The 27,623-nt window shown below is 37.9% G+C and overlaps 2 protein-coding genes across 2 annotated transcripts in view; one reads left to right on the top strand and one right to left on the bottom strand.

Moving 5' to 3' along the window:
- Positions 1-808: 808 nt before the first annotated feature.
- Positions 809-7,455, bottom strand: LOC121326460 (signal recognition particle receptor subunit beta-like). Its single transcript, XM_041269734.1, has 7 exons — positions 7,185-7,455; positions 6,396-6,490; positions 5,843-5,920; positions 5,469-5,551; positions 5,022-5,158; positions 1,957-2,011; positions 809-1,382 (listed from the first exon to the last, which is right to left on the bottom strand). Exons 1-7 carry the CDS (start codon positions 7,438-7,440, stop codon positions 1,166-1,168), a joined length of 921 nt encoding a protein of 306 aa, XP_041125668.1. The 5' UTR covers positions 7,441-7,455; the 3' UTR covers positions 809-1,165.
- Positions 7,456-18,821: 11,366 nt separating this feature from the next.
- Positions 18,822-27,623, top strand: part of LOC121326627 — a 48,675-nt gene continuing 39,873 nt past the window's right edge. Inside the window, exons 1-2 of the mRNA XM_041269963.1 lie at positions 18,822-18,984; positions 23,994-26,918. Coding sequence (XP_041125897.1) covers positions 24,013-26,901 — 2,889 coding nt within the window. The 5' untranslated portion in view covers positions 18,822-18,984; positions 23,994-24,012 and the 3' untranslated portion in view covers positions 26,902-26,918. The remainder of the gene's footprint in view (positions 18,985-23,993; positions 26,919-27,623) is intronic.

The raw sequence follows: 27,623 nt of genomic DNA on the forward strand, positions 1-27,623 counted from the left end.
AATATTCAATAACAAAGAAAAACGATCAGTGATGTTAAACGTAATTTGTCCTGTAACGGGTATGCATGTTGTGGTAAGTAAATCAATTTATTATTATTATTATTATTATTATTATTATTATTATTAATAGTTATTATTAATAAAGTTTTAGGCAGGGAGTTCTGCATTGTGTCTTTCACAGATAGTGAAGGTTAGGTGGTACAGTATTAACAAGATGCAATGCGTGATGCTGCAGCTGCCACTGAAAAAAAAAAGTTTCATAAACTCGTGCCTAGTTTAATAGATTACATTCCAAAGTACTGTAATCTCTTTGGAATACGACGAGTAAGATCCCTGTATTATGTTAAACTTGCTTTAGGCTTGTTGCGAATGTTGTGCGTTAGGCTAGTTTTTAATGTTTTTTTTGTTTTTGTTTTTTTTTCTCCTTGTGATGGTTCCACATTAATTACCCCATGCATTCACAAGCTTTTACTAACTGCAATGATATTAAAATAATAACGTCGGGCTTAGAGAAATGGAGCAAAAATGTATGCGGGCTGTACAATCATATTCAAGCGATTCGATTTTGATTGCCCAATTAATCGATTGCTATTTGGAGGTTTAACTGACAGCCTTAGTACATCTGCTAAAAGCATATGGAGTCCATTTATAGTCCACATTTGGCGAGAGTCAAATCACTCGTTTTGCAACTTGTCCATACATAACAAAGCACTATGTACTGTCAAAGAAAACCATGAATGCAAGTCAAATTAAAAATAAGCATCACCTCAAAACAATTCAGCCAAAAGGCTCATTCACCAGACAAATACAAGTTAACACTGATGATTTTATTTGTTGTATATACCAAAAGAAACAGTTACTAAAAGATAAATAACAAAGTTTTTTTGGCTTTAATAGTTCTGCTGAATGGAGTTGCAGGACAAGAGAGAAAACAAATGCAATTAAGCAGCAGGAATGGTATAGGCACACAGATAATAAAATATCCTTTGCCCATCCATAAAATATGTTCAGCACGACACTTATCAAAAGCCATACTACTTGTGGCTTGAGGTGTACTATGTTAAGACCTTATTTTCCATTGCTGCTTTGTGATGTCAAGGGCATGCATTTGGATGGAGGGAGATCTGTCTGTAACCATTACTTTGAGGCACACAATGTAGTCAGCTCATGAAATCCTAGCCAGGCACTTCTCAAGCTGCTTCATGTCAGCCTCTCCATCCTCTCCCTTGTACCCTTTGGCACTGCACTCCACAAATTCCACCTTCATGGGTAGCTGAGAGAATTTGAAATCTTTGCCCTTCTTGCCCAGGTGCACAGTGCCTCCAGCAGCAGAACCGTCCTGCGCGCTGAGTGCTGCTGAGCGGGTTACTCGCAGGGTGTTGCTGTGAAGCCAAAGGACACAGTGAATAAAAACACAAGCTCATGTAAGCAACTGAAAGCCATTCACAAATCCAAGAAAAATAAGTATCTACTATATATTACACAACTGGAAACTAATCTCCCATTGCTTTCTATAGCACAGCTGTTCTGTTAGTACTGGATAAAGGAATGACAAATAAAGCACAGCTGAGAAGATGACACTAATTAATGACATCTAAAAACCACTGCTTACTGATGATATGCTTCACCAGGACGCTCAACCCTGCTCTGTAAAAGTGAACTCTTACAGTCGACTACAATGATTATTTCAGACCATGGTAAATTAACACATTTAAAAAGTTGTAGTATAATAGTGAGAATGGTATTGCTGTGGCATTTTCCATGGCAATAATGGGACTCCCTCATTCAAATAATGCCCTTGACCTCTAAGGCTTTTTGACCTAGAGGGATTTCCATTATTACCACGTGACATGCAATAGGCCAATACAAGCAACACCGCATCAATCAATTACAATAAGAGATTACTCCTAAATTTCATTAAAGAACCTACATTGAGATTAGATTTAATATACTCACAGTTCCTTTTCCAATTGCTGTTGAATAACCTTAGCAGACTTTGCCATTGTGACATCTGAAAGATTAGACAGGGCAATTTTACTTTGTTACACCCTAGGGAATTATGCACAGAAAAAAACATCAAAATTACGCAGTAACTCTGTACAAGTACACGTAACAAAAGGTATTGTGCAGCTCTACTGGGTTCTTCTCTCATACTGGATATCAAAATAATAGCATAAAGTTAAGGCGGTTAGCTGTCGATGACCCAAACAAGTCAATGTCAATTTCCCCTGGCGGTAGAGCTCTCTGGATCGCATCGGGTGCCACCTTCACAGTGTACAATGCAATATAAAGAAAATCTTTTACTCCCTCTTTTGCGGATATATTTTCAATGTGGGACCTTTGTTGTGGCATTTTCTAGCAAAATCAATCAATATTCCCTTTATCCTCGGTGTGAACCAACATTTTTCTCTGTCCTTCCCTTAACTGTGATATAATTTAATATTACACGCCTATGTGTGGTGAGAGGTTTTATGCGTAAAATTACGCGGACGTAGGGATGTCACGTTATACTGGTTTTATGGTAAACTGCGGTATAAACAGCCACGGTTTTGAAACCACAACCATTTTTCTATACCATAATTAGAGTTCACATGGTTTAAGGTGATAAGGGTGTACTTTTTCATTCATCGTTTGTCCATCGGTGAGCTACTGACTGAACAGACATCTCAAGTTCTGAAAACTGCTAAGCAGTACCCGAGTAGGCTATTAAATAAGTGACGTGATATTTAATACAAACCGCCCTACTAAACAATGATCGCTAGCAAACATGATTGTCAGTAAATGAAACACAAATACTCAAATATCAGCAAGAACAAGGCACTGTAACTTTTCATCACTGCCTTCCTATTAATTTACCAAACCAAAGTATTAGAGGTAGCTATTATCTATCTTATCGGTCAAGAGAAACGCAGTAAGCACACCTCAATGCAGATATTCAAACTCTATATTTACTACTATATAACTATGTCTAAGGTGCTACAGGCATTTGTATTATTTTTTATTTTAAACAGTATTGTAAAGATGTTGTCGTTTCCAAGTTGAGAGTGCTGTAGGGATTTTGGTTTTATATATTAACTAGCTGCCGCTTAACTTTACAATGGTGTCATACCCAACTTAACATTTCTTCTTTCCAGTTAACACGCAGTCCAAAAGAAAACAAATTTGCAAGCGCCGTCTTGTCATTATTAAGTTTTGCACTCTGCTAAGAGATCAGTGGGTGGGGACTGCATATCTTAAAACACACTTCGCTTCTCAACTCAAGGGTTTTCAACCTCTTTTTGAAACTGTACCCCTCTGTCAAGGTTTCAGCTAAAGTACCCTTTACAATTTTCGTTCAATGAATGGTACCACAGTTGCAATAAAAGGCAGAATAATCTGGTTAACACATTTCTTTTTTCTCCTGTTTATTTAATATATAATTTTACACCACAGTCCAGGACTGACAAATTACGGAGACAGAAAACCAAACAGTAGGCTTCATTCTTAAAACTTGGATGCAAAGAATTAAAAAGTAGTATTTAGGAATCTTTTGCTTTCTATTGAGCAAAGTCATTAAATAATACAAAATAGTCTGCACTGTAAATGTTTATCACGTTACTATTTACTGCCCACCTCAGAATAATTATGTTTAGAGTATCAAAAACATTAACTTCAAGATAAAACTATAATTAATTACTAACTAAAAATGATACAAAGGGACTCTGTATAACTTTATCGCTTCGCACTTTCTACTTTCTGACTTTTGTGTTTTCTTTTACTTTTGCAAGTAAGAAATGTATCAAACACATATTCAACCAGCCGCTACTGCTGTTAATAAAATGCAGCCACGGTAATAAACAAAAACCGCTAAAGTATGATGACTATGTATGTTTACAAGAGCATTTATACTTCTAAAAAACACAAACACCGTGCTTCACTGATATGACAAGTTGAAAACTGCAAAAGATCATAAGTAGCACAGACTGCTCTCCTGGCACAATCACCAGACACTCTGACATGTGATAGATTCAGGTTTTTTTTTTTTTTTTTCCACTAGCCGTTCACTTTGAGCTGCTAAACAAAGATTAAATAAGTGAACATCGTGGTTTAGAGAATGTATAATGTATGAGTAGTCCTGCGTACCCCCTATTACCCTTAGAAGGACCCCCAGGGGTACTCGTACCCCCGATTGAAAACCCTGTCTTATCTAATAGGATGCCGTCCAAACTGATAAAGATGAAGAGGCTATTCAGTTGCAGTGGTCATATCCTTACCCCCTATCATTCCAGACTGAGCCCAGAAAATGTTTATATTTTGGTGTTTCTCCAGTAATTTGAAATAAAAAAGCAGTATTATTTTGCTGAGCCTGTGTGAGCTGGAGTGAACACAGGCTCCAGGCTTCCAGTTAGGTAGTGCCTGATAGAACTGTAGTACCAGTGTGTTGTATTTGTTTTAAAACTTTAAATGAAACTTATTTTTCTTGTTAAAAAATGACTTGAGTATTTTTTTTTTTTAAATAGCCATTTAAAAACGATTATAAAAAATGACATTATACCATGATACGACGAGAACTGTGGTATATTTTTTGACATTGCCATATCATCAAAATTTGATAACATGACATCCTTACGTGGGCACATAATTGTGTAATTCCTGCGGTGTACTTTGTGTGCACTTTTGCTTGGGTATTTTATTTTTATATGTAATCAAATGTAATGTATTTTGTTCCCACATAACAAATATGAATAATTTTATTAGTTCTCTAGATTCTTAGTATTTCTGGCTAAGGAGGTGATTTGATCATATTATACTGTCATGGTAAGCACCACTATAATTGTTTAGAGCATTGTACAACACAGTGAAATCACCCTGGACTGCATTAAGCCAGCTTTTCCTGTGGTTATCACGAAATACTAGAAAAGTAGCTGATGCAATCCAGATGGGTACCCAGGTACAGTAAATTTTTCTATAAAAATCCAACTGTGTTCTGGTGGGGTACAACTTTGTCAACCCAACCCCTAAGTATCATTCAAGTGTGTTACCTTGTTTGTTGCAGGTGACCACCAGAGCTGGGGCATTCTTCACAATTTCAGCATCGGTGAGGAGGGAGTACAGGAACTCTGCCACATCTCGCACCTCCTTCTGAAACACAGCGCTGTCCACGACAAACACAACAGCCCTGCGGAGCAATACAGTCTAATAAGCTATACTGAAATGAGTTTCCAAAGTTAGACAAATAGGAAATTAAGAAAAAAATATATATGTTAATCACAAGCTTTTCCTAATAGGATCATTTGTATTCCCTGCAGTGGAGATGCTCTTAGGTACAGCAAACCTGCACAGTTTGTTAATGGGAAGGTGGTAAGTTCTACTCTTGGTCTAATAAATCGCTTAGCTGGTTGTCCTAAATCTAGTGCCGCAACTTTGTGGCATAAACCCCGTAGCCAAATAAATTTCCATCTACTTTGCCAACCCCACTAACAGATCACCTGGCAGCAGTCTTGAACCTCTCCACAAACTGAGGCCGCAGACTCTCATGACCAGGAAGATCAATCAGTGTAAAATCACGACCCTGAAAGCAATGAAGAAAAGCAAGGAAAGCATTTTAGCAAATGTGTGCTTACTAAGTGGATACATTTGTATGTTTTGATAAAAAAACATATCAAGATTTGGACAGTCATTCTGTCTTAAATGTACAGTATGTATGCTATACAATGGTGTAGAATTCAACACACTGAGATTGCAATTTAAACCTAAAAACCACTTTCCAGGCCACTTATATATTATACTTGTGAATATAGTACTTGCCTTGTCCAAAAAATGGTTTTGTTTGAAGCACAAATACTTTTGTCTGATCGCTCACCTTTTCACTTTTAACATTGTATATGGCAGAGCTGTCAGTAATGGAGGTCTGGGTCTTCTTAAATTTTCCCGACAGTAACTGGAAAAAGAAATAATCATCAAAACATAATCAGCAACTCTTTCTTTGCTGTGCTAACTGTCCCCTTTGGCTAACAAAACAAAGGATGAAATTCACAAAGTAATTTACTCCAAATTGTAATTACAGGAAAAAGTAGTTACAAAACAAAACAAAAATATTTAGAAACTTAATTTAATTACTATAAACAGGTATTCTGCTTATTTCTAGTATTGGACTATTAAAGGGTGTTTCTCTTTTCAAAGAAAAAGGTAAATGGTATAGGCCTACTTGTGTAGAATACTGGCATCTTATAATAAGGCATTTTAATCACAAGATTAGTGAATTAAAAAAAAAAAAAGAACTTGTAGGATTATTATAACCTAGAAACTTGGAGAAAAATAAAACAGTCATATATTACTATAACTACGTGCTGGCTGATAATAAATGATGTATACATTTCTCAAGAGAACCCTCTGCGGGAATCAAATAAACATACTCTGCTGAAGATGAGAGTTTTTCCAGAATCACAGAGTCCAACCAACAGCACTGTTCTCCTGGTGGTTTTTCCACCCCAAACAATCTTAATAAAAACTGCAACAAAAAATAAAGATCAAATTCAGCAACAGCTGGCTTGCACAGATATCGGCAACCATTGAAGTACAGGGGGATTACAGTCATGCATTTGACTTTACAAACATTACAAACTTGCATTACTATACCCTGTTCAGTCTGTTTTCATCTATTTATTTGTGTGGTCCGAGGCTTAACAACTCACACATTGTGCAATGCTACCATAACAAGTGATAGATACTTATAATTAACAAAAGCTGTACAATTCGTTATTAATATCTTTAAAACACAATAAGACCACTGAGAAACTAAAATCACAATGGGTTATTCTGAACCAGTACCCCAATGTATGTAGGCTACTTTATTAGAATAATTAAACTAATGTGTGCTGTCTGACAGTCTACTGAATATTTTTCTCACCCCCTACATATCGTACGAATTAATAAATACAATGGATTACTGTATAACGTTCACAATCCGTGTTATTCACGGCAGGATTTGGAATCTTAAAAACAGATTAATCCACTTGTCATATACAAGTATAATTTTATTTTGTTTAAACCTAGCGTGAAGAGTTCAGAAACGTCTCTCCACCTTGCGGTTGCTGTATCTGGTCGGTACGGATTCACGACTGGGGTGCACTTAACTATGCAGCACTGCATTTACTTCAGGCCTATGCTTGCGTGTCGTTTTTAATGTTTATTTATTTACTTACTTATTGACAGTATGACAACCAACAGGGCGACGAGAACTCCAAGAACAACGGGGTCCTGTGCCTGTAACTCCTTCTGAATTGAATCCAGGTAAGGCTGAAATACAGCTGCTTCCATGTTTTCTCTTTCTCTCAGTACTCGAGTCTTTCTTGCAGTTTGAATGAGCTGAGTTGTCACTACAGGCACGACACGTGGATTTCGAACAAGGCGCATGCGCAGCAAGGCTATTGTGTTCCGTTTCAATTGAATGACAACCATTACCGAATGGGAAGAGCCCTCTATGACAGCCAATCACTGAGCATATATAAAAAAGCTGCCCTGTCAGAGCCCTGCTGTGAGGGGGAAGTCCTTCCCACCTCCAGTTGAAGAGGGACTTCCTCACAGTAGCACATGTCATTTTCTCTCTCATCTCACTCAGGCAGGTCAGATTGCATTTTGTTTTCTAGAACTGAAATTGGCTGATTTGTTTAATTTTATCTGCAAATTTAAAAACAAATCCAAAGTCTCTGCTTCATACTGCAGGAGCCCAAGAAGTGGGCCTAGATACATTTCCCACTATCGGGGACACGGTCACGGTTTTGGTGCAAGGTTCCACCTTCACCAAGGAGGATAAGGACCCAACCAGTCCGTCCAAGCCTTGCAGAACAACGGATGCGATGCCCAAAAAAGCTTACACATCGGCAGCGCTGTCGGTCCGAGCAGCAAATGCCATGGCCAAACTGGTGCTCTACCAGAACCAGTTGGCAGAGAAGCTGCAGGAAAGAGCTATAGAAGCGGACACAGGGGAGCACCAGGCGGTGGCTAAGGCAATGACTGACCTAATAGGGGAGTTAGGTCAGGCATCAGGGAGGTCGCTGGTGGCGATGGTGGCCGCCCGCCGGCATTTGTGGCTGACACAAGCCAAGGTCATGGAGACCAAGAAGGTGGCGCTACTGGACGTCCCCGTTACACTGGGGCAGACTTTTGGAGTGACTATTGATGTGAGACTTGTGAGGTCCCACAAGGCCACAGAGGTCGCCTCCAAGTTTTCGCGCCTTCCGACTTACCGTCAGGAATCAAGGTCTGATGTGCAGCCTGCTGGGGTGAAAGAGTCTGAACATTGCCCTCCACCCCAGAATAGAGAAGTTGGCATAGGCAGAGGCAGAGCCAGCGACAGGGGACCACCACAGGCCAGGGTTAACCAGTTCTCCAGCTAGAGACCGAGGCCAGGGCCTAAGAAAGACCCGCCCACTTCCAAGCCAAAGGGAGACCGCCCCTGAGGGGCCCCGGCCACCATCAAACCCCCCCACGACCGGACTGACCAACGGCAACGACCCATGGCAAGGCTGCACCCAGGACTCCTGGGTGCTATCGACAATGAGACACGGATACGCTCTACAATTCTAGCCTACTCCTAACAAGTGGTCTGGAACATTGCCCATGCAAAAAAAACATTCTCCGAAGATGAGTTTGTGAAAACTTGCCTTAGGGATGTCATTGTTATCTTATGTCCAAACAAGAATCAAACTGCAAAAGCACATTTCAGACCTGCAACTCTCACATCACACGGTTGAACGTATTCATCTCAGATTTAAATGGTGACATTGAACTACAGCTGCATTCAGAACAATGTGCGTAGTAAAGAATGCCAAAAGTCACATTGACTACAGATCCTGCCTGTATGTGGTATAAGAAATAAATAATAGTTAGCTACTCACCCAAATAAGAAACAGAAACAAAATATGCTTTTATATATAGTGAAAATGTATTTGTTTGGATATCAACATTACGTATGTAGTGGAAAAAATAAATGTCAGCTTCATTTAATAGTGTGTATGATAGTAATTGTAGTACAAAATATCAGTGAAATGGTAAATAAAGCACTTTAAGTTTGTGGCTCTTTGTCACTGTACATTTTATTTCCTTGGCTCTTGGTCTGTGAAAGGTTGGCCAGGGGTTGGCTAGTCAGAAACACAAAACAGATAGCAAATTCCAAAAATATCAATAAGTAGGCAAAAAGTACTGTTTGCATAAGATAGTTGCTTTGGAAATACATTTAACCATTACTTATGGGTGGTTAATAGTGAATAGAAAAATAAGTACAGTAACTATTATACACATGTGAGGACTGTACTGTGAGAAACATGGTACATGATGATATCTAATTAATATTTTACATATCTCACTTTGGTCACTTGTTCCAAAATATTTCAATGTATGTTGTTGGGGTGCCTGTTTTGGTCCAGACTGCTGTGTTGTGTCTAGAGGTTCTGATCCATACTGCTGTACTGCGTCCAGAGATTTTGATCCAGACTGCTGTGCTTTGCTTTTAACAAGCTTCTGTGTTATGAGTGGAGTTGAGGCCTCAAAGTGTTTCAAATGGCTCATGTTCACCCTCTGGATAATTGTCCCCCTTTCAGTGCAAAGATCCACCAGGTTTCCAGATATGTTTGAAACTACAAGAAATCGGGTTCCAACTTGCCCCCTTTTCTTTGCTGGCTCTTCACATTTTTTCTGAAGCACTTTCTCTCCGACCTGGAGAACTAGTTCTAACTCCTAACTTTTCTTTTTTTCTGATGCTTTTTCTGTGTTTTCAGTTACAATACTGTGACAGAAATATGAGTTCTGGTGATAAATCTTCCTCCCGACCTGTGAGGCCGCTAAAGAACGAAAGTATCTGGAAGGGCTGGTCTGACAGTTCGTTTCCGGGTCAGGGAAGTAGGTCAGCCTGGAAAGAAGCGAGACTCTGTTGTAAGACCGTATTGATTTGAAAGGTAAACGGGGGGCAGCTGCAACAGTTTACCTAGATATCATGCAGGATTACATATAGGGGCCAGGGTAATGCTGATCTTTTTCTTAAACGTTTGGAAAGGCGTGAAAGTGGAACTCGCAGTGTTTTTGTGATATACGTGTTGTGTTTGTTTATTAACTGTTTGTGTTTGTTTCACTATAGACAGTTAAAGCACTACTCCGGAGCTGTCGCAAAGGGTCAGCACTGTCTGGAGCACCCCTGCACACCACCATATCTGTGTATTCACCACGCACCCTCACGACTGCACTCACCCAGGACTGGTGACCGTGTGTTCATTTTTGTTCTGAACTGTGCCCTGCTTTGTTATCCCTGCGCTTTACACATTGTTGTGTATAGCCGGGGATTTATTATTTTATGGTCACCAGACCTGGATTATAAATAAAAGCACCTTTGCACTGGAAACTGTTGTCTGCCTGTCACTCCTGCATCGCATCACCGCTACACCTGTTCCTCTCCACTAGCCACTTTGCCACAAATACCTAGTATCTCTTCACGCCTTGCTATGCATTTACCAATTGCTTCTTTGGCCACTGTTCCTTCAACATCAAGTGATATCACCTAAAAAATACACATGGGAATTTCAGTATTAGATTAGCATTTAAAAATGTACTAACTTTACATTGTTCAACCATGTATAACTTCTAGTTTGAACTTTAAAAAGCTTAGCCATAGCTATCGCAATGGACAAACATGATAAAGCACAAGAGTGTAATTATAAAGCAGACACTTAAATGGGGAAAAATGTAGAAACCTGTACAAAAACATCATTAAAAAAATACAAACCAAACAACACATCATCTAAATACAGGTTCCAGCTTTCTGGCATGGTTTCCACTACCTTGCAAAGTGCCCTGAGAATAATAAAATATATTACAATATCTTTTGGTAGCATGTGGAAGAAGTCATCTTCATGCCAAAAACATATGAACATTATTTTCAACTTTTATTATTCAACAGAAAAGAGGGTGGTAGATGATGATACAAAAATATTTGGATATGCATAAAATACAGTCCAATATAATTTCCTACGTTTCAAATAGATCTTATTTTGTATTGTGCCATTCATTTTGTCCACCAGACCATTCATTTGTGTGTGATATGGTACTGATAGACTCCTTTTAATTTTAAGCAAATTGCAGTGTGGTGTTGAGCTAAAAGTAATATAAAAGTAACATTTAAAGGACATTTCTTGTAGTATTTATTATTTTGAATGTTTATATACACATACTGTAATTATATATATATATACACACACACCCACCACTCGTTATATCGGCCCTTGTTATATCGGCCCTTGCTATACTGCAGATTCGGCTATATCGAGGTGCTGGAGTTGGCTCCACATTTTTACAGTCTAACTGCGCATGCCTTAGCTGCAATGTACTTAGACAATTTCACTTAGAATTATGTTCATTTTATTCCGTAGTGCACATCACAAACAAAAATCCCGTTCTCCACTCACCGAACACACCACCCCGAGTGAACTGTACCGAGACTCGATAACTAATCAATCATTCAATTGGAGTCGCGGTACAACTGCACGTCAATTAATAAAGTGCAATTCACTGTGCCTAAAAACAAATATACATTTTAAACAACACGTGTTCCACAGACCCATTTATATCCCGTGTTCCAATGACTATACACCAACATTAACACACAACATGCAACATATAACACTGAAATACACACAGGGGCGGGAAACATTGCCACACATACCCCCCCCCCCCCCCCCCCCTTGTGTGTAGCACACATGGCCTCAATGGCCACCTCCCCCCTTAAAGTCCCAAAATTCTTGCTCAAAGTACCGGGCCAAGAACGGGGACTTTAAGGGGTTCATGGGCGGCAATGTTGCCAGTAGCCAGGCTGCTACTGGCCATGCTGTCAGCAGACATGCTGACAGTGGGATGAATGTCTTCTCCCGCTGTACCACTGGCAGCGGAAATGCTGCCAATGGCGAGGCTGTCAGCAGACGTGCTGACAGCTCCCAGACTGACTCCTTCAGCCGGGGCAATTCCAGCAGCAGAAAGGCTGCTGAGGAAGGTGGTCTCCTGACCTCTCCCCTTTTTTCATAGCCGGCCGCTCCCTCTGGTGGGGCTCCGGCCACACTGACCCCTGTGGCCAAACAGAGCTGACGCCGACCCCTGGCGAAGCAGAGTCGGCAGCCCCAGGCGATGCGGATCGGCTGGCAACCCCAGGAGATGCGGAACGGCAGGCCTCCTTAGGCGATGAGGAGCGGCAGGAATCCTTGGGTGAAGACATGAAGAGATTCAGGACAAGCTGGGGTGCGGGTTTTGGCCCTCTTCTCGGCCACTGCAGCCGGGCAGTTCTACCCTGTGCTTCCCTCAGCAGCCTATGCAAGGGCTGCTGAGGCCCGCCAGCATCTAGTCCTGGCCCTTCTGGTGATGGGAGAGGCAGCTTCTGCTCCTCTCAATGCAGCGGGTTTGGGCATTTGAGTAACAGGAAGACTCTTACTTTAACTAGAGATTGAAGTTGATGAGAAGCAATGACCCTCCACAGTATGACTTAAAACGGTGCACTGCTTTTAAAGCGATTACGTAGAGGACTTATACTGGAACCTGACGCCCCCGATAAAATGAGAGCTTGGTTGTTCAGCATTTGTCAGCCTATTTGTTTTTCTATGGGTCTCTTGCTATGTTACGGCCCTCAATATATAGCAGATTTGTATTGGACCCCGACACCTGCGATATATCGAGTGGGTGTGTGTGTGTATATATATATATATATATATATATATATATATATATATATATATATATATATATATATATATATATATATATATATATATATATAGTGAACAGATTGGCCTTAATTTGGGTTCGTGCCCCTTTAAGAATGTGACCCAGAAATAAAACTTTGAGTTTTATAAGCTCTTTCACGCACTTTTATTCAAAAATAAATCAAACAAACAAAAACAAACAAACACCTAGCTCCCTCAGAGCACTCACTAAACATATTTCCAGCTCCAGAATCTCCAGCTACTATTGGGCTTCACCACCATCACAATGGGACTATCCCAAGGGCTGGTAGATTCTTCAATAACCTCTAACTCTAACATCGTTGATAACATATTCTTTCTATGCTTCTGGTAGATGGTATGGACGTTCCCTTACTCTTAAGCCAGAGCTGTTATACAACCTGGTAAATCAGAGGACACATACCGATTCAGGTCCACCAGTTGGTTCACCTCACTGGTTTGTTTGGTATCCAATTCTGGTCCTAGATTTACTGATTGGGTACTCTGAGACCCTATTAAACTTGATTGAGTTTCTTTTCACAAGTCAGAGGGACGGACAGCGAGGACTTCCTGGTCTATCCAGGGTTACAATAGATTTATATGATAAATCTGGTTCTGCTTATGCTTATTGGCTTATAATTCACAGAACCTCCATCCTCAATTATCTTGTAGGGTCCCTGCCATTGTGTAAATGGTTTACTAGCTAGGGTGGGTACGAGTACCATCACCCTATCCCCTGAGTTGAATGTGTGAGTTTTTATTGTTTTGTTGCTGATGGGCTTGCAAGGTTTGGGCTTGTTTCAAATGCTCCTGCAAGACCAGGGTTACCCGATCTATTCGGTTCTGCATTTGGATCATAAAATCGATCATATTTTTTCCTGCGGAGTGCTGGTTCTCCCAGGTCTCTTAACTATATCTAGGATACCCTGGGGTTGATGTCCATCCAGGAGCTCAAAGGGAGAGAACCCTGTGAATGCCCAAGGAACCTCCCATATGGCAAATATCAAGTATGGTAGTAGCAGATCCCAATCCTTCCCATCCTTACTTATTACCTTCCACAGTATGGCCTTCAGGGACTTGTTAAATCTTTTGACCAGGCCATCAGTCTGGGGATGGTAAAACAATGTCATAATTGGTTTAATATGGAGTACTGTACATCAATCCTGCATTAATTAGTTCACAGGGGGGTTCCCTGATCAGAAAGGATTTCTGGAAAAGACTTGAATGAACTCCTTTACTATCGTTTTGGAGGCCATATTTCTTAACCCTTTGCTGCCTATGGGGAATGACCTTATTTGATCATAAATATGAACACTTAAGCGCTTGTATTTTTGGAACCTTAAGTCAGACATTAAAACCCAACACACCTACAGAAAAAAGTTAAGTAGATCTTTCCAGTGATGTAGTTTATTTTGTTGTTGGATGATTTTTTTTTTTTTCATTTGAGCTACATCTTCCAAAAAATAATCGAAATATGAAATAATAAAAAAAAAATTAAAAATTGCCAATTTTAACCTCTTTCCAAATTTTGAACCTTCAAAATTTGTCACGGATATCAAATCAGAAATTGTGTACAATTGCATAACTAGATAAGATTTTACAATGCATTGTATTTTACAAAAATCAACCTCCGAAACGGCAAAGGAAGACCAGGGATAAGTCTTGCCAAAAAGTGAGATTGGAAACATTATTGCATTGTTTGAGATTATATTTCAGTATAAAATAAAGAAACAACACACGTTATCAAGTCATTTTTACTTTTTTTAATTTGAAAAAAAGCATATTACAAATAAAACTTTGATATTAACCCATTCATGCCTAAATTTTCTGATTTAATTTTCCTTTGCTATACTTGTGTGCAGAGGTGACTTATGAACATTTCCAGTGTTTTTTTAAGTTAGCTTTAGTTACTTTTTTTTAAATCATATTTTCTTTTGCATCCCATATATGGGACACCAGGCACAGATGGGTACAGGTTTTTTTTTTCTATGGTAACATAGTATTGATATTGTTATTGTTTTAGTTTGGTGCAATGCTTGTTATATTTGGTTAAATATTTGTTTGTATAGCTCAAAACCTATATATTGTTGATAGCTGATTTGCATGGCTCCTTTATAGGACTCAAGAATACAGAAGATCTCTGTAGTTTTTGAAGATATAGTAATACATGAGCAAAGGTATTCTATGTATCATACTAAATAATGTCAATTCATATTAAATTGAAAACCATCAAAATGTAGTGCCCAAATCATCCACTACGTGTTCACACATATCTGTGGAAATATTTGACCACTCAGCCAACAGCAGTTGACTAAGCGCTGCAAGAAATGTGGGTAGTGGTGAACTGTATCTAATGCAGCGTTTCAAAACATCCTATATGTGCTCAAAGGGGTTGAGATCCTGGGGCTATGGTAGAAAGCGGAGAGCCTGAGGTCTATATCATCTTCTGAGAACCACTCCTTCACACTTGAGTCTGTGTGCAGTGGCTTTGTTAGCCTGGAATATGCCTTACACATGTTAATAGATGGTGACCATTCCTGAATGAACCTGGTCAGTGAAGATGCACTGAGGTATCCCAGAGCATACTATCCAGAGTGATCTACATTGGAGCTGTCCTATTCCAGCAGAACATACCCCAGACCATGACAGCCCCACCAGTAGCCTGAACATTGGACACTATGCAATATTGGTCTAGTGCTTCATGGACTCTCCTCCATACCCTGTTCCTTTATTAGTGCTGAATACCATAAAACACGATTCGTCTGACGACATTAGATGCTTCCAGTCTTCAATGGTCCAACATTGTCATTATTATCTGAGGTGTGTTTTTCCGGATTTAACTGCCTATTTCCTTTCATTGCATAATGTTTGCTATTTATTCCTTTGATCCAGTGGCTACATTTGACCTGAATTGAGTTTCTTGTTGGTGAGGTTTTTTTTTTTTAATCTGTCAACCACTGCCTGTCGGTTTATATACAGGTGGCCATCTTCTGATTAGCAACAATTACACAATTAATTTGGGAGATGGCCACCTTCTGCACAAGGTTTTTAATCACTCCTGGCAGAGGACGAGTTTACTAACCTCGCCTCTGCCAGAACACGTTTCCACATAAAAACAAAAACAAATGCAGGCACAGCTATGCCATCAAAACAATAACAAAACACAAGGCGTTCTGCTGTCATATATATACAAAATAAACTCAATACAATAAACAAATAATAAACAAATACAAAATAACACCGAGGCGGAGGGGGAGACCCCGTTCTAAAAATAAACAAACTAAACAGGGCTGCTTGCCCTGTTACAGGGACACTAGGCATTAATGGGTTAAGAATTTTATTTGGGAGGGAGGGAAACAAAAAAAACAAAAAAACTTCCATACTGTGCTGTATTTACGTATTTTCAAAACTACCCTGCAGTTGAAGTGCTGGGCTGGGGGTCCTCCAGATCGTTCTCATCCTCCTCATCCTCCTGCAGCAGCTCTTCATCAGGGAGTCCTCCTCCGTGGTGTCCATGCCCTTGATCTCCTCCTCAGCCAGGGCCCTCCTCCTGAACCAGATGCTAGAACTAATTGTCTCCATCCATTTTCTGGCTTACACACACCTACATAAAACATTAAAATAAATACCAATTAATAATAATAATAATAATAATAATAATAATAATAATAATAATAATAATAATAATAATAATAATAATAATAATATTTCCCATCCTTTTTCACAAAGAGAAAAAGGTAAACTTATTAATAATAATGACTGTTCTTTACACACACACACACACACACACAAAGTAAACTAATAATAAAATACAATGTATGGCTAAATAATAATAACTTCAGCTAAATAATGTCTTTGTTCTTTATATAGGCTACTGTGGCAAAGTGCCCGCCCCTGTGTGTATTTTGTGTTGTATGTTGTGTCTTAATGTTGGTGTATAGTCATTGGTACACAGGATATAAACGGGTCTGTGTAACACGAGTGTTTAAACAACCATTCTGTCCTGTTTGTTCAATACTAATTCTTTTTCATTTGTCATGTGCTCTTTTCAGATTCACATTGTACGCAATCAGCAGCACTGCTCATTCATTTTCTTGGCTGTGCTTCTTCATTTCCATGGCAACCAGACACGTGACCTGATCAAAAAAGTGTCAGGGGATTATCTGTTTTCTGGTAAAATGACTGTTGCGTCTGTTTTTCAAAATGAAAGCAGAAAGCCACAAGCTGTAAAATCATACAACTGTGATTATAATATACATCATAGTATAATTGTGAACTCCCCTGACAAATAAAAAGCCCACATCTATATGAAGGCTCCTTGTTCAATAAAAACTGAAGATATTCATTCTGATGTTTTGGAGCAATCATTGTATCAAGAAAAACACCAGAGATGGTTTCAAAGTCAAGGATGTTGTTGTCTGTCATGCATTCCAAGTTTCACCCAGTGATGCAGCATCAACCAATACATCAATAATCAATCATATAATTTGCCTTAGGATTGCCTAGTACAGTTTGGAGAAAATGTATTGGACTGAAGACATATGCAGTTCTGTAGCTCCCAGAATGAGTCACTATAAAATCTTAAATGCATTCATACATGGATAGACAGGGGTGGGTTTATCAAGTTCTTTACAACAAAATGCAAGTGGACCCTGAAAAGAAATCCATACTGTTAATTTTACAAGACAAGAAAAGAAATGGCCTTAAAATAAACTCTTATATTAGGGAGTTAGTTGGTATGTGATTTTTGTTCACGAAAAGATAACACTTAAATACACAGCACCAATATAACCCAATTACTGTATACATTGACAGAAAAACACTGTATTATGTGTTGTTGTTGTTGTTGTTGTTGTTGTTGTTGTTGTTGTTGTTGTTGTTGTTGTTGTTGTTATAACTGAAAGTAAATGGCCACAATTTCAGTAAAGTCCGCAAACAAGCAGGTGTTGCAGTGTTGATGCTTGTATTGACCAATTATTGCATTCCCATAATTATCCAGCAGAGGGCAACAAGCTAAAGTACAATTACCCTGTGCTAAATCTATGATACAGAATCTGGACTGCAACTGTTTAATCTATAGAGTCATTACGTATGTAGTAGGTATTACAATCATCAGGAGGGATCCTTATAACCGCTGCACAGGGTGTGAATCCAGTAGTTCAGAAGATGACAAGACCGTTGAAACTGAGGTATGTTGAACCAAATGCAGTTTCCATGGTTTCACATTTGTATTTCTCAACCCTACACTGTAAAACCAACAAACAAACAACATCCAAAACAGTAAATGTCAGTTTAAAATATACACCTAAATATTTACCAGTTACCAGTAAAAAAAATACAAACAAAAAAACCCAGTCACAACTTATTATTATTAACCCAGTTTGCGAGGTACATGGATGTGTCCAATAGAAACTATAGAACTCAATTCATTATAATACCTCGATATTTCAAAATTATTTCTATTAATCACTAATAGGATTGCATTATACCAGCGAGGTGCAATATATTTATGTTATGCCAAGCCAAATAGAACCATAATGATATAGCTTAGATATGGCTATACAGTACTAACTTCAGTATAGTGCGCTCAGGAGGAACAAGCAGAAAAAAAAACAAAAAACAAAAAAAAACAAAAACAAAACGCCAGAGAGATATGCTTGTTATGAGATATGCCTGCAGCGTTATGCAAATGTGGTGTTCATTTGAAGCAACATACACTGTAAGGGGAGCCATAAAATCCTTATTAGTTCTGTTTCTTGGAACAACCATGGATACTTGTTAGTGATAAATATTATACTGCAAAGGTGTATTTTTAAATACCAGGAACATCTAATTATTCAGTCAGCTTTTTATTCAAGAGGGACTCGAAAAGGTTTCATGTTACGAAATTTGCAAAACGCAAGTGATATGAGACCCATAAATTCTGCAGATCCCTTTACATTCCTTAATAAACATCAATACTGATATCGATGTTTCGGCATTGTGCCTGCAACTGATAAAACATAGTTCAATTATGCCTACGTAGTGTTAATAAAGGTACCATATACTAGGCAATATGTTACGTTGTGTATTGTTTCTGCGGTCTGTTGATTACGACATTCCAGACCAAGTGAATGCTTGAACAGGTTGGCTGGCTTTTTGTTATTCAGCACCGCAGACGGCTGCATTATTGATCTCGTTGGATTCCCCCACACTCAGCTCGTTCCATTTCTAATTTACTGCCCTCGCAAGAGGAGGGATGCGAAGGCAGGTAAGAACTGCACTGCTTCAGGCTTTCAACTCACTTAAACAAGAGGCAATTAAGATAGGTATGTTTATTCGTGGTATTTATAATGGTCAGTGTTAGGAATACAAATACGCACGGTGAGGGAAATGAAAAAGTAGCGTGCCACAAATGACAATGTATTAATAAAACTGCATAACAAGTTAAAAAAAAAAAAAAAAAAAAAAAAAAAAAAAAACGAGCATGCATGCTATTGTAATAATAATAAATACAAATAAAATAAACATTTAAAAAAATGTATATTATAAAGGTAAGATTATAAACGATAATTTTAGTGTAGTTAAGGTAGCCTGCATTAACGAAACCTCAATACATAACTAAAATATTCTACAGCTCATATCGATATACTCTAGGAGATGAAAGCCTTTGATATATATATATATATATATATATATATATATATATATATATATATATATATATATATATATATATATATATATATATATATCGTCCTGCAATACGTTCAATGTTCATAGTGGTGTTGCTTAAAAATTTCTCCACTTTTCACAATGGTTTAGTCTTATTTTGAATAAAAAGGGGATAATACGGGATAGACATCTCTATAGTAACCGATTCAGTGTTACATATATGCCCTATGAAGAAGCGCATTCTTTCCAAATATCAGCAAAGGTAAGTCAGCGTGATTTACTCTGATATTTATGTTTGGGGTATGAATGTATATTAATGCGTTCACACATAGTGACGAGAATCAAATATTTATGATTTTGCGGGTGATTGTAGCAAGAAAATCTGAAGAGAGCTGTACCGTAAATAATATAGGCATAACAAAAAATCGATTTCATCTCTGTAAAACGTATTGTTTATGTGGTGTTGGGCTATAAGCCGCATTTCATTTGATTGCAGCAAAAGACCTACTTTAGTGAGATGTCACGTGTAGAGTATGTGATTAATGTTTACACAGAAAGTAAAACATCTCGTAACAGAGGGCATTGTTGGAGTCGAAAACAGACTAAACCTTTTACGGGTTAATACCCTACTAAAGATTCGTATGTCTAAAAGCGTGTTGCTTACCATGAGAGATATGATGCATTTTTCTGGGTCTTTTTGTACATTTCAATTAAGTCGCTAGATTTGTATTCACATTCCTTTCCTCACACAAGTGCCAAATTAGCAGGTCACTCATTTTTATAATGAAAGCTGTGCGCTGAATTTTGATTAGGGTCGTCTGTACGCTCAGAACTAGCCATGGTGCTGAAATAGCATAGTACGTGTCTTGACGTGACGTTGCGTTTGTTAATTTTATCCGTCCAACCATTAAACGATTCTATGCAATAAAACGATTATACAGATCCTTGATATATTATCACCGGTGATGTGCAGTATCAGTTAATTACTACACTGTTAAGTTTACAAATACATGTAGTAATGCCATTATTAAGGCATTAGTACTAGATGGATTTGTACAAATATATTCAGATGGGTATTTATTTCTAAATAAGTAATTGGTAAGACGTTAAAAGAGGTTTACAAGTTATTAAGGACATAGCGTAACTCTATAATAATGCCGCAATAAAGACGATTTACTGTTTACCATTTAAATGATCTTTTTCGGACCAAATATGAATTAAAAAAATACTGAAAAACAGTTAAAGACTTGATTGCAGGTAATATTTATCACATAACCATTACAATAGAAATGCTGTCAACCGTTTTGCATTAGTATATTCATAATTCCCACTGCCTTTGTGTATTGACATATTCCTATATTTTCTATTCAAAATGGTATATCTATATGTTGATATTATTACCCCTTTAGAAATGTTAATATGGACTACACAGTGTACTGTATATGAATAGTCTAATACATAGTCTAATAGATGGTATTTTGTGTATCATCAAAAGTTAATTTGGTGATTCAAACTTTTGTAAAATTTATTTCTTCCACTAAATATGTCCTATGATCCATAGTGTACCTCCTAAGAGATTCTAAGTTTAACTGAAATCACGTGCAATTTAATTGACTAACCTTTGGAAGTTGTGATGCCTAACTATATATATATATATATATATATATATATATATATATATATATATATATATATATATATATATATATATATATATATGTATGTATGTATGTATGTATATATATATATATATATATATATATATATATGTATGTATATGTATGTATTCATCATACCACAAGATCATACATTATTATACATTTACATTTTATATATATATATATATATATATATATATATATATATATATATATATATATATATATATTTATATATATATATACGAATCTAGTGGTGGCCTATATATATATATATATATATATATATATATATATATATATATATATATATATATATATATATATATATATATATATATATATATATATATATACTCAAAGCCTCCACTAGTGTTTTCTACTATTATAACAATCTTGACTTGCATAAAGAAGGAAAAACACTGAGTGAAATAGCTCGCATCACTCGATTTTCAAGGTGTGGTATCTGAAGCATAATCAACAAGTACAGTGTCCTGTGTTTAGAGGGCACATACTGCAATAAAAGAATAACTTTTTCAAGTATTTAACATTTATAATTATAATCTAATGTGCGCACTTCATGTATAAATTAAAATCACAGGAATAAGTTAAGTGCATAATGATATAGTTTAATAATATATACATTAATTGAAAAATTCTAGATGACTCTTGCTTTATGCATAAAGAACCTACTTATTAGTTTATTAAATATTGTCTATCTTTGCAATCAGGCAATGCACTGTTATTACATCCTGGGGCAATATCGATGCTTTGCAGGGAAACCCACATGTTTCATTCATGTCCTTCTGTCACAGATAACAAGAGGTTAATGCAAGGACAAAGGACACAGTTTTCCTCTGCAGGAAGCATGATATGTACAGTAACATTACATGTATTATGGAGTGTACAATGTGCCTGTAATTTGCCCACAGTGGAAAATATAGGTCTTGGCTGTTTGAAGAGAGCAATGTAAATGTACACTCTTTTCCTATGTAGTAATAAAGATGTTTTCCCTATTTAATTATTGTTGTACCAAATGAATGTGAAGATTTCCTTTTGTCATTTATGATTTGTTTCTCTGCGCTACGTGTACCTACATGCCTGTTTGGTGCACATAGTTAAAGAGTGTTAAAGGGGAGAGGAAGCTTGTGTGTCTGTAGTGGAAAATACCTTACTGAAATGTAAACAAACTGGAACACCAATGACACAGCATGGGCATAAGGATAAACTATGCAATAATGTAGTTAATGGTCACCAAGGGAATCCTATATTAGTATTTAAATAGAGTTTTAAAAATCAGTACAGTACACATGCATTTTGATTAAATAGCAAATCTCATATTGCAGTTATTTAAATGAAAGGTAAGCAATGGATTATATTGCTGACTGGAATGACTCCCACGGCACATTGAAAATGAAGATTAATGGTCTCAATATCTTCCTTCTAGCAAAATATATACTGTTGATTAATTAAACAATCTGATAAAATATATTTAGCATGCAAGTTAGCGAGGTTATGATGGCTCATAATAAACTGATGCAGATTTAAACAAATAAGGCACAATAGCAAGTAAATAATAAGTAGCAGGGCTTCAAAAAATATAATGTTACACGTCCCCACATGTTGCTACCCCTGATTAAATAATGTGCCTGCAATTTTTCTTTTCATTATTAAGATTTTGTAAACTTTTTACACTTATAACTTTGAGGTCTATTTCAAAGTTCATTTTAAAATGTCTGCTCTAGCGCACTGGGGTTTGAGATCTTTCCTCTAAATCACTGCAGGAAGAGCATTTAAAAAAAAAAAAACAGAACAGCATGTCCTCTGGCTTTTCTGTTCATACCACATCATGGATCAGCATTGCTGTGTTACCTGTTTATCAACGTAGGCAGTAATCCTAGCACTATCAGTACACTACAGTGGCCATTATGAAAAGAGCTTTGAAACAGACTTTAAAGTTCTAAGCGTAAGAAATTGTCAGGATGTTAATAATGAAAATAAAAATGGCAGGTGTGTTATTTCAGCAGTTGTAGCAACATGGAGACATTAAACGCTATATTTTTTTGAACCCCACTGTGAGTTAAAAAGAAATAATGTTGTAGTCTGTTCAACATAACTTGAACTAATGAATGGGAAGAATAATATCCATATTTAACTGTATTTGTATTTAAAATGAAATGTCTCCCAGACCAAATCAATTCAAAACTCCCCCTAGACTGGAAACTTCAAAAGGTACATTAAATATCTCATGTGTTGATGAGGAGACGTGGGGTATACTTTCATTCTTTAAAATTATTTAAAAGGAGTTGATATAGTTAATTCTAACCAAAATTCCAGCACAGAGCAGAAACCAGGACCAGAGGACACTGTTGGAAATTAAGTGGAGATTGATTTAGGACAAGAGAGACTTCTTCACACAGAAAGTGGTGAAGGTATGGATGCTACCTAGTCTTATTTTTGAGGCAGAACCAATTGGATTATTTAAGACCCAACTTGACAAAGTTTTAAGATCAGTCAGCTACTAGGAACCTGATTAGTTTAGATGGGCTGAATGGCCTCCTCTCATTCGTACATTTTCTTATGTTCTTATGCTCTTATGTTTATTTCCAGTTTTGTAAATTTAAAATGTGTTTCTCTCCTATAATAATTTACTTTTTTGAGTAAAAGGCTTTAAAAAACAGCTTTAATTCTCTCTCTATTTTTTTTCTTTTTAACTTAGATGCTTACTAGCTATTCCATTAACAAATAACTGAAAATTACATTTTTATGAGGATTTGAAGGTTCATACCAAACACAATTAATAGGATATTAAATAAGTTTAAAAAAGTGGATTAACTATCCCTTTAATCAACTCCCGAATCATCCTAATGTAATTTTAAAGAAAACATAGAAAAGCCTATTGCATAATAAGAAACGGGATACATGATTTGTTATTTGTTTCCTACAGATATGAGTGAGACATCATCATGGATGGAAGAAAGAGTCCCCAGAAAAGCAGTTTGCAGCATGCTGACTCCCATACAAACACCATCGTGGATATAGATTTTGGTGAAAATGACAGCCGGATGAGAAGCAGCACCTCCTTCAGTAAGGGTTGCAAAGAACTGACACATCAGTGTTCCTCCCAACACAGCAGCACAAACGAACTATCTACATTCTTCCTTCACGGCGATGGCGAACTGTCTGAAGACTGGGACAGATGTAGATCAGTTAGAAAAAGCAAAACACATGATTGTGTCATGGGCATGGGTCAGCACAGGAGACATGGCACCACAAACGATGAGAGAGTAACTTCCTCTGTTAGAAGAAGAGGGAGGCTTATAAGCAGCATTAGCTTTTCCGGATTCGGAATTGCACAAAATAGTTATGGAAGACTCCTACAAGAGAATGGGAGCACGCCCAACTATGGTAGGCAAATTATTGATTACAGGAACTTTGCCCCTCAAGTGCCTTTTGTGCCATCCATTGCCAAATCCATTCCTAAGAAAAGGATTTCGCTAAGGAAACCCAAAAAGGGTTTCCGAGATCTGTTTAGCATGAAAAGGCACAGACATGAAAAGACAATGTCTCCAGGGATCTCTGAGAAGGAGTCAACCTTGGAAGGGCTGAGAAGACGTTCAAAACATTGGGAGCGTGTGGCTGGAAATGCTACGCTGCAAGAATTCTCAGGTAGTGACCCCCTTTTGGACTCTACCTATGACTACTGCAGCACCTTCAGTGAAGATGTTGCTTCTGTGAAGAGTTTTGATTCCCAAATGGGTTGTGGAGAGATATTTGCCGACGAGGAGCATCATGTCCACCTGGAGATAGCAAGACAAAAGGATCCTGATAAAGACCGTTGTGAACCAAGAAAGCCAAGTCGTGTTGTGGAATCTTTTCAAGGGGGTGTGGAGCAGCTAGCATCTCCAGCTCAGACAGAGGTCATAGACTTTTTAGGCTTGTGGGAAAGTGTGCGTAACACAGGATTGTTAAAGCAGGAGGCTAGCACTGATAGCACAATGTTGCATACACCTAGTTTGCCTCCTACACCAGCAAGTGAACATCAGATTAATTCCCCTTATGACTTGCAATCTTCTCCTGAGGATACTGCAAGTGCAGTTATAATAATGCCAAAAAGTGACATTCAGGAATCCATTTCCACAAGCGATGAAGGATATTATGATTCGTTTTCCCCAGGGAAAGAGGAGAACAGCAAGGAATCCATAACCCCTTGCACATCCAACAGGTTTCCAAGAGACAGCTACAGCGGCGATGCACTCTATGAGCTATTTTATGATGCTGATGAACCTGGAATGAGTCCCATCTTTGATGATGGTACATCTGTGTCAGAGAGTATTTTAGGGCAGTCCATCGACCTCCCGTTGTCTATGTACAGCTTTCACGTTGGTGCTGAAGAAAACCTGGCCCCTCCATCAGCTCTTGATGTCATCAGCCAAGAGGTCCTTCAGAGCAACTGGAAGGGCAAAGAGTGTCTGCTGAAGCTGTGCGATACAGAAATATCCCTGGCAATGGGAATCATGAACTGGCTCAAGCAGAAAACTGACAAGGTGAGTTCATCTGAATTAACACAGATTGGCTCAGAAGAACAGAAAAGCAACGAATGTCATAACACCATGGGGGCATTCCCTGAGATTTCCCAAATAACAAATATTGAAGCATGGAATGACACCATGGATTCAACAAAAACTGAAGAAGAGTCAATGTTCAATCAGGAAAGATCACCTGCTCCTGATGTTGTCCCCACTACACTTGTTGAGGCCAGTTTAGAGTCTGTCTTGTCTGAGCTGGATATCACAAGGGGGCACACAGAAACAAAGACCAAATTTATCATTAACAACAGCCTCAACATTTTAGAAGCAGATGGATACCAAGCCCATTCTTTAAACAGAGAGGTGAAGAAGACAGCAAGTTCACCTGGTGCAGGAGCAAATGGCATAATAATTTTTGCTATTGACAAGGAATCATTATGTGAGACCTGCAGAAAATCTGTAAAGCACAACTCACATGAAATGCATTTGTGTGCCTCATGCCTATCTTTAATAGACCATATTAAATGTACAGAACTACTAAACAACACAAGTAACAATGTTCGTGAATCACTGCCTGTTGATCTTAGAGGGAACCATCCTTCATTGCCTCTGGGGGTTTGTGAGTCCCCTATGAGTCCAGCTAAAGAAGCAGGTGATATCAATATTACCCATCTTCTGGAGCAATGTGTCAGCCAAGTATCGTCATTGAAAATCAACAGCAGCAGCTGCAAAGAATCCGAAGGTAAAAACCCATTCTTTCTTTCATTTGGCGAGGAAAGTGATGTCCACGAAGAGAAAGACCTAGGAGCCAAGAAGAATAAAGATGTGATCCAGAATTTTTTAAAGCCTAAGAAACATTGTTCGAATGATGCAGATAGGAAATCATCATGTGCCAACTGGACTGGTCTTCATGATGGAGATCCAGACGTCAACATTATTGAAAACACTACGTCACCAAGTACCACTATCTTTCAGAGTTCACCACAGGAGCAAAAGCATTTGGAAATAGGTCTGGTTACAACAAACAGCTTGAATGAACTCATTTTGGAGACACACCTGAGCCCTTGTTTGAGCAATTCTGTCTCTGCAAACCTCGAGAGTGAAAATGCAAGCCAACCTCTCCGACCCACTTATCTCCCACTCTCCAATTCTGCTTATTCAGAGTTCGCAAGCAACCTGACCCTAGATTTGGACCAGGCGAGGGTGGCGAAACAGTATGACAAGCCAAGAAGGCACAGGAAGTCATTGTTCAGTCGAGATGGACCCTTTGGATATGCTTTGTCTGATGAAAAAAAGGAGGACAGGAAGCGAAGAATGAAGAAATGATCTACTCCACAGTAAAGGTATGTGCTGGTTGAAACTGCATGTATTTAACTCCAGGGTTCGCTTTATGAAAATTACTACAATTGACAAATCAAATGTTTTTTTTTTAAATAACACTTGGAATTGCTAATTTAACTAGAACAATAATAATTGAAAGGCTGGCAGCTTTTATGTGATTAATGGAAAGACTAACACATTAATTCATTATAATTCTTGCCTAGTTTTGTTTGTACATCAGATTTACTGTATTTACTGTTTTGTAATGCATCTCAGAAGTGAAACACACAGCATATATACAGTAGTATTGTCACCCAGTGGTTTCAATCAATCCTTCAGACTGAATGTGGAAAGTAATTACTTGAGCAAAATGTAAAACATTATTGCAAGTCTAATGGGTTCTGGTGTGTGATGATTACAGATTCTGACCTCTGTTGGTAGATGAGGTGAACACTCTATAGGCCTACCTGCAGAGGAGCCTGGCTCTTTTGTGCAGTGGGTAAGGAGCTCACTTGCAGTGTGGGTGATCACTGGTTCGCTGGTGTAACGTGACAGAAGTGTACCATTGCAGTTTAATCATTTGAAACTGAACAACATAAAAGTATCTGTAAAGCACTACTTTCTTTGCACATAAACAGTTATAATTTAAACTGACTGGAGTTCTGAATCCATGATTTGTCTGACTGTACTTATTCAGTATTTACGCATACTTTCTCAGTCAATCAGAA

This window comes from Polyodon spathula, chromosome 14, assembly GCF_017654505.1.
Source record: "Polyodon spathula isolate WHYD16114869_AA chromosome 14, ASM1765450v1, whole genome shotgun sequence".
In the NCBI taxonomy this organism is placed as follows: domain Eukaryota; kingdom Metazoa; phylum Chordata; class Actinopteri; order Acipenseriformes; family Polyodontidae; genus Polyodon; species Polyodon spathula.